This window comes from Oreochromis aureus, linkage group 4, assembly GCF_013358895.1.
Source record: "Oreochromis aureus strain Israel breed Guangdong linkage group 4, ZZ_aureus, whole genome shotgun sequence".
Taxonomy (NCBI): domain Eukaryota; kingdom Metazoa; phylum Chordata; class Actinopteri; order Cichliformes; family Cichlidae; genus Oreochromis; species Oreochromis aureus.
In genome coordinates, this window is record NC_052945.1 from 10,948,343 (window position 1) to 10,962,854 (window position 14,512).

Consider the following 14,512-nt stretch of genomic DNA (forward strand, 5'->3'; position numbering starts at 1 on the left):
CACAGTATGTGGTGTGTGCTGCCTAGGATGGGGTGGTGAAAAGAAAGAGCACAAAAAATATAACCCAGATTTAAGCAGCACACAAAATACTTTCATGAAATTAACTTTGTGACTCACCATGGCTGCAACAAGTGTTTCCCACCCATCTTCATCACTTTTTAATTTCCTCTAACTCATTTTTCCTCGCCTAAATGTTCCACATATTATATAAAATGTTTTCGCAAGTTGCTCAGTGTCAAACTTTTAGGGCAGATTTAGAAGATATTATGAAGCTACACGTCATAATGGCCTCAAGTTTCAATAGGCTCAAGCACAGTTTACCTTTTTCAGGCACTTATAATGAAACCCAAGTTGAAATGATCCCCTGCCTGAAATATTTGGGATGTTCCTTTAAAAGATAAACGTATATAGAATTATGATCTTGTGCATGACGTCAGAGGGTTGATTAAATATTTATACCTGGTAGTCTAAGTGCATATATCTTCACAACTTCATTATGAAAGGGAGAGGCGCGCCACGCATCAAAATCCCCACGAAGGAGAGCAGAACGCTCGCGCTGCAAAGAGTTTCAGAGACACCGAGGACGCCTTGGACTTTTTCTTCTCTCACACAATTGACACAAGAGAAAAGGAGAAGGAGGGTAATGATGGGCGTCGAATTCCTTCGGTATACGTTTCGAGACAGTGCCACCAGTAATTGATCCAAATGACTCTCTTCAAACTACTTACAAGTTGTTTAAAGGAGTGACCCATTTTTTCTCTCTGTGGTGTGATCATATTCGGCTGGGCAGCCTATGAAAAGAAATAACACGACTTATGCGCAGCTGATGCCTCCAAGAAACCACCCCTATCCTCATATGCCAGCCTGTCTGACTTTGGAACCCACATTACTACCGGACTCCGACCGCAGACCAACAGAGAAGGCAAGCTCCATGGAAAATCATGCAGGACTTTGAACCCATGGAGACATGGCACATAGGTTCCTTTCATCTGCGAACAGATTCAGCGCCAGATTCGCCTTCATATTCACCGTGTCACTGTCTTGCACCTATTTATGCTATAATATCATTTTTTGTCGCGGCACAATCATGACAAATCAGGGCTACGAGGGGAAACGATGTCCGCCAGGCAAGAACGCAGGAGGGAAGAAACTTCTTGGAAAATTGGACCACTGCGCTTTGCTGAAAGCCAGGTCCACTCTGGATGAGTCTGCTGCCCAGCGAGGAGCAAGCGATCTCCGCGAACAAAGTAAAGCCCCCTCCTCTTCTGACGGTCACTGGACTGACGCAAAGTTGAAAAACATGAGTGTTGCGCAAAAATATGGGAACAAGAAGCTGCCCAACGCGCTAATAGTCGGTGTAAAGAAAGGAGGAACCAGGGCGGTGTTGGAGTTCATCCGGATACATCCAGATGTGCGCGCACTTGGAACAGAGCCGCACTTTTTCGACAGAAACTATGACAGAGGATTAGATTGGTACAGGTGAGAAAAACGAAGCAAACACTGAAAACTAATTGTCCTTTCACTAAGATAAGTACGTTTACATTGTTGTTATCGATATGGCCAAATACCGCACATTTTTCTTTTTCTCTTTATGACTTGCGATTTATGATACGGGAGCTCTTCTAGGTGCATTAAAGTGGATTTCTGGAAAGCAAAATTGCGTAATTAAAGCACTTATCATTTACTCTCTCTTAAATAAGCTAAAATTAATTTGAAGGAGCTTAGTTGATGGGACTACTACACACACAAACACACGCATATGTTGTGTATTACAAGCACACCTACATCAGCTTCTAAGGACATAAACTGGCTCTGCTTTTTACAAGGTGTAATGTTGTGTTTTTTCAGCCATGCACATGTTAGCTGTCAGAGCTCCATGGTGCTGAGCAGACAGCGCCATGAGGCTGATGTAGACTGATGCAGTTCACACACATACACACACACGCGCATCACAGTCAACACCACAGCTGACAAAGGCAGCCCCCCAGGTTACCAGCTCCTTTCAAACAGGTTGCACCAGAGCACAGAATGTTCTTGCATTGGCAGGTGAAAGGACCCACAAGCGCAACAAGCCCAGGGCTCATCTCTGCCTACAGGTGTGTTGTGTTCACTAGATTTCCATCTGCATGGCCTTTTATAAATCTGACATGACACCTTTCTGACTTGTTTTTAACCCACAGAGCATTTCCAAATCTTAAACTCTAAGAAATAAATTGATTATAAAGCAGAAAGTAAAAAGTATCCTCAAAACCAAAAGCACACTAATTGCCATGAAAGCGTGAAGTCTGCAAGTGTTTCCCCAAAACAGCTTGATGGTTGTTGTCTCATCTTCCCAAAAACATACCTACTATGGCATCAGCACTGTGCATGCCATTGCTTGCAAAACAGGGAGGAAGTCTGTTCTCAGGCTGCACTGCAGGAATGAACACCACGGACTGCAGCAAATTATCATGTATATGAGTATGTGTCCATCACGGCTCAGCTCATGTTTTCTCAGATGTCTTCAGACATGCAGTTTGAGACATTTTAGCAGCAAGATTAAAGCACATTAACAGAATTTGTATGTTAAAGTTTTAGACAATAAAATCTCTTTTGTTTAACTGGAATTTGAGCTGCTAAAACCGCTAAAAGCTGTAAGACGGATTGATTGGCAGCTAATTCTTAAAATAAATCATGTTAACGTCTTTTAACTTGAAATTTACACATCTCTGGAATAAACTTATAATTTTAATGCTATTACTATTACAACTACTATTACTACTACACCAACATTTTTATTTTTTATTTTTTACAGTACATCCAATTCACCATTCGGTCATCATTCCACACCAGATTTTTCCCCGTCCTAAAATTAAAGTTGTGTATAAAGTTGCAAAATAAAAAAATAGCCTTTACCAAAAATGATTTTTGATGAAAATATTCATCATTTGTGGATTCCACATAGAACATGTTGGAACTCCATATTTATAATACATGTGTTTTTCTTGAATACTGTATGAACAAATTGTACTCATGCAAATATAAGAGAACCGCCAACACACACAACACACACACACACACTCACACACACACAATACTTTGACCTAAAGATTTCTAATACAATGGAATTATCACAAAAGCAGATCCCTACTGATGCAAAGAGAACTGAAAATCCTTTTCATCCCAATCTAGTGAACCAGAGGCTAATATTAAAAAAATTATCACAGTAAGACATAAAAGGTAACACAGAAACCTCCAGCAATGTTAAAATAGTAAACCTTTAATTATTTAACAATATTTTCACGTTACTAAAGACTTTACCACTTTTTGAGATTGATCTTAGTTTTGCTTTCATTTGTTATGAACCTTATATTGTGAGATAATTGTGTTTGCATGCTCAATAAGGAACTTAATTTTGAAACAGTGGAGTCGAACTTTCTAACCAGCTTCTTTATGGACATGGAGTCTTTATTGTTGTGTGTTTTGCAAATGAAATTGATTTAGAAACAATTCATTCACAAACAAAGGATCTTGGAAACAGTTAAACAGCATGAGGTGATAAGATGGCTAAACACTTCAGCAAGCACCCAGTAAACTTTCAGAAAGGCCCAGAGGACTGCATCTTTTCATTGCTGAAATTGGTGGATAATTTATGAAAACACTTGCGCACAACACAGTGTAGACATATCGCCAGTCGCACATAGTGTATTCATACACAGACCTTACAATAACAAGCATCGACACAGCGACAACAACAATACAATTACAGAAGAACCAAACATCTGAATTTCAATACAAAAAGATGAAGCTTCTGACCTCTGCTAGTCCATTGCTTGCTACAGCAACCTCCCATTGTCTAAATATGGCATTTAATACAGCTTAATGACACACAACAGTAACTGTTCACATCATTAGCAAACTACCATACTAGAAGTTCTGCTCCTGAGTCACTGAGTCACTCCAAATTTACACATAAATAAACCGAGGTCTCTCACTGATATGATGCACTTGTGGAAAATTACAAAGCTAAAATGTTGCACACTTGTGGCAAACTGACAGTTCATATACACGAGATAACCACTTAATTAATTGAAACTTTGTGTCCAAGGTATTGTTTAAGGCTAAAACAACTGTTATTCAACTGGATTTTATTGAGTTACTGAGGGATGTTCATTGTATAAGACTGGACCTCGGTGATTATGTGTCACAATGTTTGGGTTTTTGGCAGCACATCAAATTTCATTTAATTGTGGCATTTCTTTCCAAAGGCAAAGAAGATAATGCATTTATATAGGCTGTATGCATTTTCCTTGAAAAAAAAAAACAGAGCGCTCTCCAGTAACACAACTTATCAACTGGCATATTTGTTTATCACTGTGTGTCAAAAACAGCTGTTTTTTTAATTATAGTAAACAATACATTATAATTAATTTGTAATTGTCATAAACAATAAAACAATCTGGTCCCAACTAATCAAAATGTGACACCAAACGTTCACAACATCTAGCAAATTTTTGCAAGTGAAAACAGGTTGTACTCAGTCATCGTTTCTCAGACTTTAGCCACGACCGTTAAACATAATAAACTCTGCACAAGTTTAAACTGACTTTTGTTCATCAAGCAATAAATACAATACAAAACATCTGCTTGTTGAATTAATCATTGCAAGTATTAAACACGCAAACTAATTTGCAATAAAAAAAACTGAGGTGAGATGTAATTAAATATCCATAAAATAAAATTTTAAAGAGTAGTGTTTATAAATCCACAGTAATAATAAAAGCACTCAAATTCAGAGTAGACAATGAGACAAACTGAAAATGCCACAGTATGTGGTATCCCCTTTATTCAAGAGCAAGCTGCCCACTCTAGCCTATCCAAGTGAATATTAATAAGCCATTGCAGTTTACTTTAAATATATATTAATATACTGGACAGTTTATTGAATAGATCATACCTCATTTGATATTTTTTATAGTAATGTAATGATTTTACATTTAAATAACCATTTGTAAGTTTCACGTTTAGGTCGTAAGACAAAAAATAAATGTTGAGATTCGTCACAAAAGCAACTTGTGCCATTTTAAATCAGCTCTAATTCATATAAAATATAGACTAATATAAAATAGTCTAATAATTGTCATCTGGAAGTAAAACATCTTGCAATAATCAGTTGCTTTAATAAGTAGCTTGATTCTTATAGTCATGAATTAGTTTGTGATTTTGCAAAAGACATTTTATGATGTCATTCTTGGCTTTAGGACATTTCACAGCCATTTTCACTGTTTGCTTAGAAATCAAATGATTCATTCAATTTTGATGCGAAAATAAACCCATCATTAATATTTGAGAAGTTGTAAATGAGCATATTTTGCCCACATTAGTCATGTGGCTCTCCATTGCTGATTTAAAGTAAAGGATTTCCGTTACAAAGGTTCTCTATTTGGACAAGAGTACTGAGCCACGTATACGTTACACCAGTGTTTCCCAATCACTGTGTGCTGCGAGAAATGATCAGGTGTGCCGTGGAAGATTATCTGGTTCCACCTTATTAGTAGTCTAAGCAATTGCTGTGCGTTACGGGCAGAACGATTACATTCTCTTCCACTAGAGGGCAGTACAACTACCTGCTCTAATTAAATTTGTTACAAACTGCCAGTAAAACAGAAGAAGATGAAGAAGAAATTACATGCTGTGAGATGCAGCACGCAATAGCAAAAGATAAGTATTTGAAAAGAAAAAGTAGTCAATCTGACCTGGGTTCTGGAGAAAATTCCACCCAGATGAAGGCCCTAGCATGAGTAGTGGTCAGAAGAAAGCAAAAAAGGTATACTAGGGACAAACTGAACCAGTTACACCACACCAGGTGCGCGGGGGAAATTATCAATATGCTTTTTGTTTGGTGGTGTGCTGTGTGATTTTTCTAATGTGAAAAAGGTGCCGTGACTCCAAAAGGTTGGGAAACACTGCGTTACACCCAAACACTGTACATGGTCTGCCAATGAGTTGCTGTGGTTCCTAAACACTTCCACTTTGCAATAACGCTGCTTACAGTTAATTGTAGACTAGCTAAAAAGGGAAGACAAAGTGACTTGTAATCATGACTTCCTATTATAGTACTCAAATTCACTCATCTCCTTAGAACCACCACTCTATTTTTTGTTGTATTTATTTATTTTTACAAATGTTTAAAAAGGCAGACTGAAGAACTTGTTGAATGTTTTTATCTTTGGCAAATAGGACTGAAAAAGATGTGGATTTAAAGATTAAGAAATACAGATACAGCCATTCAAAAAAGCCAGAGGTCAGCTGGCAGCTGGGAGTCACCCCTCCTTCCCTTGGGAGGGATCTACATTTCACTATATGTCCTTTTCACTTCATTGCAAAATGTCACAAAGAGATTTCTCTTTCTTAAAAAAACAAAAAAACTTTGACTTGAATCGTTCGCTATAGCTGATTTTCTCAGTATTATTGTACGGTTTTTACCTTCTACACAAATGAGCAATGAAGCCACTGTTTTGATTTGGTGATACATAAAAAAAAACTGAATTGAATTTCACATTCTTTTCATAGCCTTTGTTGTAACCCACCCAATAACATAGAAATGTATGTTTTGAAAATGTAAAATAAATGGATAAAACTTTCCAGTCAGCTTGCCTATTCATACATTTTATACTGCAAACCACTAAAACTATTTCCTAGAAAATGAAATAGAGAAAAATATTATTCTTGCATACAACCTTCCTCGTAGATCCCAAGCCAGATGTGGAGGTCATTTCTGAGATTGGTAAACTTAATTTTTCATTTATGTTATTGTTTGTTGGGTTGTTACTTCTTCAGACCTCTGTTGTGATTATGGGCATTTTTTCCTGTTATGTTGAAACTCATGATTTTGATTTGTTCTTTAGGTTTCTTAAAACCTTAAACTGTGCAAAAGTCTTGAGCGATGCATAATTTCTCTATATTTTGCATATAGAGGAGCGACTTTCACCTAGTTTCTTTTTTACGTGCTCTCCAGACTTTATGAATGTATTTCAAAGCTGTTCTTTGGACAGTTCCTACTTTATAAGTCATTTTCAGTCCTGTACCTTAGAGGGGGGTGTCTTTCTAAGCTGTGCTTTTAACTTTGCAACCACAAAAATGAAAGTGTATTAGAAAGTGTTAATTTGACAGATGTGTGTGGGTGTGTAAATCTTGTCAGCTGTTTGGACTTTGGGGTTTTGTGGGAGCTGTCTTTGGAATTGTGGGACAACACTGAGCAAACAGAAGCAACCTCATGGTGCAATCCTGAAAATGGGACATGGGACTACCAAAAAAACGCAGTCTATACTGCTATGTAAATTTACGGTTTTCTTCCTTGAAATTCAGTTTCTGATATTTCTGTTGAAACCTTCAGTTTGTTTCAAGGAGGAGATTGCATCCTTCCACAGACACCCCAAGACAAAAAGGACTGATATTCTGATGTTGGATTTTTCATGAATGCAGTAGAAGTTACTTCTGGTTACACTCTTATGAATTCAACATGATGTCACAAAGATTGCAGATGTATTAACAACGGTAACATACTCTGTGCTGCCTACTTTTAAAAATGGGAATTAACTAAGGAAGTTTTACTGACAGGTAGAGATCGTAGGGAGGGCTTGCTTGTCTGCAGAAGGTTCTTATTCAGGGGGAGGGGGGGTGGAGAGCTGTTTGAATGTAATGTGTGATAAAGGAATCCGTTGAGATGTTAATGACAGTCTGCGCTCTCTTGTGTGTAAAAGTTAGTTTTGGCCTTAAAGTGATTTATCAGACATGTGCAGAACTTGGAAGGAGAGTTAAAAACAAAAACAAGCGGTTCACTGTGAGCAATTTACTGCATTTTAAAATAATGTAATCCATTCTTTATAAGTAAAACTACTGTTAAGACAAGCTGTTAATAATATAATAATATTCTCTGGGGGCAGGGAGCGCTGTTTGCATAGTCACTAAGACTGGGTTGATCGCTAATAACTGTTATTGCTCTCCTTCCTGTCAGAACATGGAGATTTCACTTACAACTAACTAGCTAAATAAATAAATAAATCTAATGTAGAACTTGTAAATGGCGAGGATTACCAGTAGTTTTAAGTACAATGTCAGAGTTTCATGGTTCTCTCCTACAGCAGCGTTTCACTGACTTTATTAATCTATCGAAATGTTTAGAACAAAGCGCCACATCTTTCTGGCATAAATACACACGTGTACTACATATTATTGCGCAAGTGTAGTGCGCGCGGAGCAAGCCTGTAAATGAATGAGCCTCCGTTTTTCTTAAATACTACTAAGAGGCATTACTACTCATGGTTGCATCGTCCATGTAGGTTTCCATCATGGTCCTGTCAGGGATGAGGCAGCCATTTTAAGTGGCTGTATCTGTATGGGCTAATACTTTTGTGCATACACTCAACTATTTATGAGTACCTTCTGCAGAATGTAATGGTCCATATTTGCATAATATTAACATGATAGCATCACACAGTTGCGGTTGGGCTCATCTATGATGCGAGTAATCCATTCTACCATATCCTAAAAGATCTCAACCAAGTAGTGATCTGGTGATCTGGAGTGCAGTGAACTCACTGCCATGTTAAAGAAACCGGTTTGAGATGATTTGAGCTTTGTGACAAAGATGCTTCTGGTAGCAGTCATCAGAAGATAAATACACTGTAATCATAAACTGATGGACATGGTCAGGAACAACACTCAGGTATGCTGTGGCGTTTAAACCATGATTTTATGTTTTTTAATGCCAAATAAAAACAAAAAACTCTGTTTGATATTGGTACAGATCTGCTGTCATGTGTTGAGTGTTACCCTACCTTCCAAAGGTTGCGGCAGAAATTGACACTTATCAGACGAGGCAACATTTTTCCTTTTATTTTCCACTTTTGGTGAGCCAGTGCAAATTTTAGTCTCAGTTTCCTGTTTTTTGGTGTGATCCCCATTTTCATAACATTGTTCTAACAAGTGGCTATTTGATTCATTGTCGCCATCCTCTCAAGTAATCTGGCCAGGGTCTGACCTTTGCCATCAACAAGTTATTTTCACCCAGATAACTGCTGCTTACTAGATATTTTCTGTTTTTCAGACCAGTCTCTGTAAACCCTAGAGATGGTTGTGTAAGAAAAATCCCAGTAGATCATTTTCTGAAATATTCAGCCCATCTGGCATCAACAACTCTGCCACGTTTAAAGTCACTTGAACCTTTCTTCCAAATTCTGATGCTTGGTTTGAATTTCAGTTGGTAATTTTGACCATGTCTACATGTCTAAAGACGTTGAGTTGCTGCTTTTTAATTGGATGATTAGATATTTGCATTAACAAGCAGTTGTACAAATTAGCAAAGAGGTGAACCTAATAAAATAGCCAGTACATGTATATGTAAAAATGCCTTTAAAATTGGCAGCATCCTTTTTTGAAGATGCTTTAAAAAAATCATACATTTTTTTCTTTTGTTTCTTGCATTTTCATTCATTCTCAGCAGCTTATAACTGAGAAACAGTCAAAAACATAGAACATGTGACACGAAATTAACTCCCCTAAGTTTCAGTAGAGTGGCCAGTTGTTTTGCACACTCTGTCTTGTTACATTAAGCGTGTGACAGACCATTTAGGCTCAGAAGAAAAATGGTTCAGTGTTCATTACTGTGCTTCCTGAACAGAACACACACATGGCCTCATTTATTTTGTGTGAGGGTACTCGCATAACCATACAGGACCTGATGAAACAGACATTTCTCTGCCACCAATTTCCTCACACGTTTCTCACCACTTTCTCCATTCTCAACAGAATCATAAAGATCAAACAAAAAAACCTTGCCATACACCATCAAGACTTAAAAGGGCATCTCAGCCCTATTGATTTCACAGGAGTCAGAAGCACTTCCAGTTGCTTCTCTGAAAAGTGTTGAAATTGTACAAGAGGCTGCATCTACGAATATTCTCCTGGTCCACATTAATTGGCTCGGGGAGGCAGGGAACTCTGGAACAGTATCATCAGAAAGGTTGATGAGGACAGAAAGTTAGATGGTTCTCATTTAACACAGAAAACTACGCATTATAGACTGAGGGATGGTCAAGTCTAACTCTGCATTATTAATAAGCTGTCTTTATTCTAGCGCAGCTCAGAGACATGCAGTGGTTATCATTAATTACCAAACTACTTTTTTTGAGTAGACAGCCTGAACTAAGAGAGTGTACTTTTGTCCTTATAGAAAAGTTCAGGATATAATCTGATCACGCATAAACTCAGCATAGATCAATGTATTTTGCTGGAAAATCACATTTTCCACCACAACTTTATTCATTATTGATTAGTAACGAGTAAATCAGTTCAACCTGCGGCAAGATGCATAAAACTATGTGAAGATTCAGATGTGTGTTATTTGTGTCATCAGATATATAAATAACTAAACATATGGTCCTCTTTTATAAATGTCAGCTGTTGTGAAATTTTACACATGTGCCCAAAGGTGATTTTCACTCCTGTCTTTAGTCGGAAATGCCTGCAGAAACTCCTATATTTCACTATTTGCAAATAACTATATAATTTGTTGCACAGTTACTGCAATTAAAAACAGGCTGCTTCCCTATATCAGGGACAGATGAAAACTACTGAAGGATAAAAATAATGGAGGATATCAGCTCTCTAAGTTTTGAGCAAAGGATGCTGGCAGAGGTAAAGAAAATGATTGGGAGGGGGGAACCATGGTCTTAGACATCTATGGTCCACACATTCTTCATTTTTCAATATTCCTAGTTCATGAGGAAAGCAGAAGAATTAAAAGCATATTTTTTGTGCGCATACTTCAGTCATACATCAAGCCCCAGACCGGTTAGCTTTTGGTCCAGACAGAAATATCTGTTACCATGACATTTTCTGCAGATTCAGTCCCCAGATAATGTATTATAACTTTAGTTAAACCCTGGCTTTCCTGTAAGATAGACTGTTGTGAAATTCATTCATATGATCCTCTAGAAGAATTCTAATAACTTCCCTTGGCTATCCTTGTGGCAGAAGCTTCCAGAATGTATCACTACAAAAGAAATTTAACATAACTAGAAAGAGTCAAGGATTTCTTGCAAATATTACCATTTGTTAAGAAACAAAAGAAATAACCAAAATTAATGACTCCAAACACCCTGAGAAGGGTTGCGGGATTTGGTGTCCGTTCTAATTTAATCCAGAGAGAGACAAAAACAACTTCCTGCTCATCATTTATATGTTTGCAGTTCATCAGACCAGATACACCTGTGGGAAGATCATAAGTAACAGATAAACCAGTAGGGGAAGGGAGGACTCAACACAGGTCAGTCAAACCAGCCTCAAAATTTACTAAACATGGTGAACAATGTTGTTCATATAGTTCATGTTGTCATTTTGATAATGTAAGCAGTTTTCTTAGGCTTAATCTCAAGGCATGACCCTGGATGTGAATCCTTGTAACCAGAGTCATGGTCCTATATATTGTGCACCCATCATTTACTCCCTCTTATGTACCATAAAGAACAGAATACTAACTTTTCAGCCCAACTGATTTGATGCCCTTTACAGAAAATAATCTGGTAAGCTTATTGTTTACTGGTACGCACTATTTTTTTTCAGATGGTTTGAACACAAACTTCAGCAAAACCATTACTTGTTCTAAGAGACAAGTAATGATATTGTAAGTATATTGTTTGTCAAGCAGCACATGTATGACAGTGATCTGACTGTGCAGTTACGTGCATAGAAAAAAGTACATATATTCGAATTTTTAGTTTCAGTCATCCCTCTACTAAATAGTAGGATTAAAATTACTATCATTTGACGTTATGATTGTGGAAATAGTTTGCTGTCAGCAATCTTTAGCTCACTTTTAGTAATCGTGAGCTTGTTAACTTTTTCCTCTTGGCTAACCCAGCGTGTCCCTGCTGAGCAGGGATCAAATCCTGTCTGAGCTTCCTCTTCTGTCTTTGCTCTCTCCTTTTGTAGTTTCCCATCATCTAAGTAAACATCGAAAAGCTCTAAAGGTGTGGAATGTGCTTCTCGTCATTTATAAATATCCTTGACTGTCACATTGCTAGAGGCTATACTGTAAACTCAGAGAGAACTGCTAAGGGCTTCGGTGTTGATGTAAATTCATGGCATCTCGATTCATGTCAGTTAAGATGGTGCTGTAAAGATGAACAACTAGGTGAGAAACTGAGGGGAAGTGTGAAGGGACAAAATGTAATCTGTTTATCAGTGAATAAGACATTCACAGTGTCATAATGTGGGGTTTCATGTAAATTCAAAGATACTAAAGCAGGTTTTTTTGTAGATATACAAATAATGCAAAAATATGAATATAGCAGTTCATCAACTACAACTTCAGCAACAGTCCAACCGCTTTAAATTCATTTTAAAGAGTTTTAAAAAATATATGGAATGAGCTGTAATCCTCCGGTGAGAATATGCAGTTTAGGATTTCAGAGGCTTTCCTGTCTGTCTCAGTGTCTTTCAGTGTCCATGGATACTTTGCCTTGCCACATGTTAATGTGACAGCTCGTAACTCAGTTCAATTGAACGTGTTATTGCTCAAGGAGAGCAAGTGTCAGTCATTTCCCTCTGCAGGCCAAACCATGAATAATTGTTATTTCAAGGAAAACAGGGGTCTTGAGTTGAAATGACAGCAGTTAAATAGGATTTTGTTTAAGGCTAAAAATTTCATGCATTTTTTACAGTGCTGCAGTACTGCATTGTACAGCATTAGATATGTTTTGATTTTATTATGTAGCTGACGACATGCCTGGTGTCAAAATGAACCCCTGCTGCAACACATCTGACTCAGTCAGTCTGCTGTTTTCAGCCAATTAAATTAGAGAAGTAGATGCTTGATTCTCAGGACACTGAATTGTTATTCACCTCTTTGCCTCACGTAGCCGAAGCTGGCCGCAGGTTTGCTGTAATCGCCTTGACTGCCCTTTGTTAACTCTTAATAGACTTTTGAGGTGGCAGGCTTCTGTTGCTGGTGATTAATGATCAGATGTCATCACAGCTGTAATCGAAGTGAGTGATAGTTTAATAATAGAGCCGCCTCACCAGTGGAGACTGGATCTGTGCTGTCATATCAGGAAAAAGGAAGATGCCATTTTTAGGAAGCACATTGTCACAGACATTATGAGAATCACGCAGCATAAGAACATTTTCTCTGCACAGTCTACCTGTGTAATACAAAGTGCTAATGGATTTAGACGGCATGGAGCAGGTCTGTGCATCTGTGGTATTGGCTTTTCAGGACATTTCAGGACAAATGGTTTGTACAGTTCAAAGAAATCATGCAAACAAAAACATCTGAAAACACTGGAATCTGTTTTTTTATTATTTCCAATTGGACAACTCAAGTTTGAACTGATTAATTTATAAAAGCAGCAGAACATTGTTAGTTTGGTGCTCATGCTCCATAAATATGTTGTATATAAAACTGAAGAGAGTAAACTACAGGTAGATGATGTGGTGGTGAAGGGGTTGCAAGAGGAAGAAATTTAAACAATCTGCAAAACTGGATACTTGTATTCAATATATGGCATGAGGAAAGTGAAGAATCTAAAGTATGTATGGCGCACAGCATCTTGAGCTGCTTATCTGAACTAGCTCAGACTTCACAATCTAAAAAGTGATTAAATGATGCAAGTAAATTCATCACAACTAACTTGCTGTATCTTAAATGAAACGGTAATGTAGATGAAGACTCTGTTTAAAAACATTGTATCCAAAGACATTAAAAAAATTAGACCAATCCTTGTATAATAGGGCACTAAAACAGTACATTGTTCAGACACTAATTATACAACAGGTTACACTAAAAAGATTTTAAAATTAGGTAAATGATTCGACTCAGTAATAAACATTTTTCCCCATGCACTACTGCCATACAAGTTTAAGTTGATTCTAGAAAATGCCTTGTTTTTGCTTTTACACCCAACTTTTTGTTCATTGCTAAGGCGTATGACTATCATTACTCTGCATGCTGCTTATTCCGATAACACACTTGCAATGAGAGCCCAAGTGACTTTTTCTTATAATTTATTGGGTAACTGTTTCATTGTTAAATTACTCCTGAGACTGGATAAACACGGCATGTAATGGATACTTTATTTTGGGCGTCTCTGCGGTCAGTCTGTGAGCTTGCATATTGTTTAATGGGCAGGGTTCATTATTACTCCTTCTAATGGCAAACACTGGTTGTCCGATGGGAGGTAAAGACATTCACTAAATTTCTTTGCCCCTGCAGAAACACTTCACATTGTGATTAATGGTTTCTAAGCTAAATCCCAAACAGATTTGCCAACTCATTAAACTGATTTATTAGTCATACTCTGTTGCAACACCTTGATTGATTAAAAGTTATAGGAAGGATGGTGTGCAGAAAACACTGGTTAGTTCCTTAGCTCTCACAGTCAAATGTGTTTTCTTCCTAATTATAAAAAATAATGTTGAAAACAATAGTTGTTAATGGAATATAATAATGATCATTTAGTTTAAATTAAAA

General features: G+C 37.4%; 1 protein-coding gene across 1 annotated transcript in view; it reads left to right on the plus strand.

Annotated features, from left to right (window-relative positions):
• Positions 1-571: 571 nt before the first annotated feature.
• Positions 572-14,512, plus strand: part of hs3st2 (heparan sulfate (glucosamine) 3-O-sulfotransferase 2) — a 29,719-nt gene continuing 15,778 nt past the window's right edge. The window contains exon 1 of the mRNA XM_031737404.2: positions 572-1,479. Coding sequence (XP_031593264.1) covers positions 968-1,479 — 512 coding nt within the window. The 5' untranslated portion in view covers positions 572-967. The remainder of the gene's footprint in view (positions 1,480-14,512) is intronic.